We start from the raw sequence: 2283 nt of genomic DNA, 5'->3' as shown, positions 1-2283 counted from the left end.
ACCCTTCCGTTCGGTGGTCCGTTCGGTTCGTACGTCGTCTACGACGTCGTACGTCGTACGTGTACGTCGTTCGTTACGTTACCGTTCCTCTCTTCCTTCCTCTCTCTCTCTCTCTCTCTCTGTAGGTCGCTACCTACCTCTCTCTCTCTCTCTCTCTCTGATAGCAAAATAGGAAGCATAATGCAGCAATTTAACCATCAAAGTGAACAGAATCACTTACATTTTGTGAAAAAAACTGACATAATTTTTTTTACTGTTACTATTTTTACGGTGACGTAATTGCTTTAACCCTCTCCCTCCCTCTCTCTCTCTCTCTCTGATGTAGGGCCACGTTGCTGTGGCAGCCGTGCTACTGACTGCTGGAGCCCACGCCAACACCAAGTCCCTCAACGGCGAGACGGCCCTACTGAAGGTAAGATAGAGACACGAGTGCACAAGCTTGCTGAAGGTACGACTGACTCATAGGGTCTATGTCCCCCAGGGTACTGCTGCAACGTACCCTGGTAACTATTTGATGTGGTTAGGGTTAGGGTTAGGGAGTAGGCGTAGGCGACTCCCTAGACTCGTTAGTGGAGTAGGCGAGGTACGGTACGGCATATTAGATAGTACCAGGGTACGTTCCGGCAGTACCCTGGGGGACATAGACCCTCTCAGCTGCAGTACTAACAGTAGATAGATATATGTGTGATGTGGCGGTAGAGATATCACCATGAACGCACAAACTTACTGAAGGTACGACTGACTGGTGGATGCAGTAAGAGTAAATAGATATATACATGTGACCAGGGAAAAAATTAAAATTTATTTTTCAGGGGCTACTTTTCAAGCTCGCGTGCATGAAAATAGCACTCTAAAATTTGGTTTGCATTGAACTCTATGCAAATTTCCGGGGGCTCTTTTTGGCATTTGCGGGGCTCTTTTTGGCATTTCGGGGGCTAAATCGCCCGAGTCCCCGTGTATTTTTTTTACTGCATGTGACGCGGAGATTGAGATATAACAAGGAGTACAACCTTACTCTTTTTAGCCTGGCAGCAAGTATTTACCTCCAGAGAAAAAAGCAGGAAGCAAATTTACTCTCAGCCAGGCAGAATCCTTACTGTGGTTTATTAGCAATTTCTTAGCAGCAAGTATTTTTATTCCAATGTTGAGAACAGGCAGCAATGTGCCCCCTGTAGGCAGCAAAACTGCCGCTTCCTGCCCTTTATTTAATGTATATGAATTGTTACCGTGGTTAGACGTTACCGTGGTTACACATTTACTGATCGCGTCTCTCCATCTTTCACCCTCGCACACACAGGCGTGTAGGAAGGGACACCGTCACAGGGTGAAGGGGCGACCGCGGCGCATGTATATCATTCACTTACTGATGTGATCGCGTCTCTCCATCTTTCACCCTCGCACACACAGGCGTGTAGGAAGGGACACCGTCACGTGGTGAAGGGTCGACCACGGCGCGTGTATATCATTCATTTACTGATGATCACGTCTCTCCCTCTTTCACCCTCGCGCACACACAGGCGTGTAGGAAGGGACACCGTCACGTGGTGAGGCTGCTAGCGGACCACGGCGCGGACTTCGGAGAGACTTCCACGACCGGTCACTCGGCGCTGCAGCTCGCGTGCATGTACGGACACCACGGCTGCGCGTCCCTGGTGGAGGGACACAGGGAACGGTGAGGAGTAGCACGATATCACACGCTATAGCATGATGCAGCATACTGTAACATGGTGCAGCATACTGTAACGTGATATAACACGCTATAGCATGATGCAGCATACTGTAACATGGTGCAGCATACTGTAACGTGATATAACACGCTATAGCATGATGCAGCATACTGTAACATGGTGCAGCATACTGTAACGTGATATAACACGCTATAGCATGATGCAGCATACTGTAACATGGTGCAGCATACTGTAACGTGATATTATTATATAACACACTATAGCATGATGCACCATACTGTAATTAACATGGTGCAGCATACTGTAACAATAATGTGTAGCATCACCCCTTGCTGTAGCATGATGCAGCATACTGTAACAATGTGTAGCGTGATATAACATACTGTAACATGATACAGCATGCTGTAGCATGATGCAGTATACTGTAGCACGGTGCAGCATACTGTAACAATAATGTGTAGCGTGATACAGCATACTGTAACATGTACGGCCACTGCAGCTGCCGTGCAGGGTCAAGCGGAACTGTAATTGATTCAGGGTCACGATATTCACAACATTAATTATCATCGTAATCGTTAATTATCATCGTAATCGT

At 47.2% G+C, this 2283-nt stretch overlaps 1 protein-coding gene across 1 annotated transcript in view; it reads left to right on the top strand.

Annotated features, from left to right (window-relative positions):
- Positions 1-2283, top strand: part of LOC106817280 (M-phase phosphoprotein 8-like) — a 15328-nt gene that overhangs the window by 7572 nt on the left and 5473 nt on the right. Inside the window, exons 10-11 of the mRNA XM_014821937.1 lie at positions 326-412; positions 1518-1672. Of these exons, the coding sequence (XP_014677423.1) occupies positions 326-412; positions 1518-1672 (242 nt within the window). The remainder of the gene's footprint in view (positions 1-325; positions 413-1517; positions 1673-2283) is intronic.

The sequence above is a fragment of the Priapulus caudatus genome, unplaced genomic scaffold (assembly GCF_000485595.1).
Source record: "Priapulus caudatus unplaced genomic scaffold, Priapulus_caudatus-5.0.1 Scaffold1660, whole genome shotgun sequence".
NCBI lineage: Eukaryota > Metazoa > Priapulida > Priapulimorpha > Priapulimorphida > Priapulidae > Priapulus > Priapulus caudatus.
This window is presented reverse-complemented; position numbering and strand designations above follow the sequence as displayed.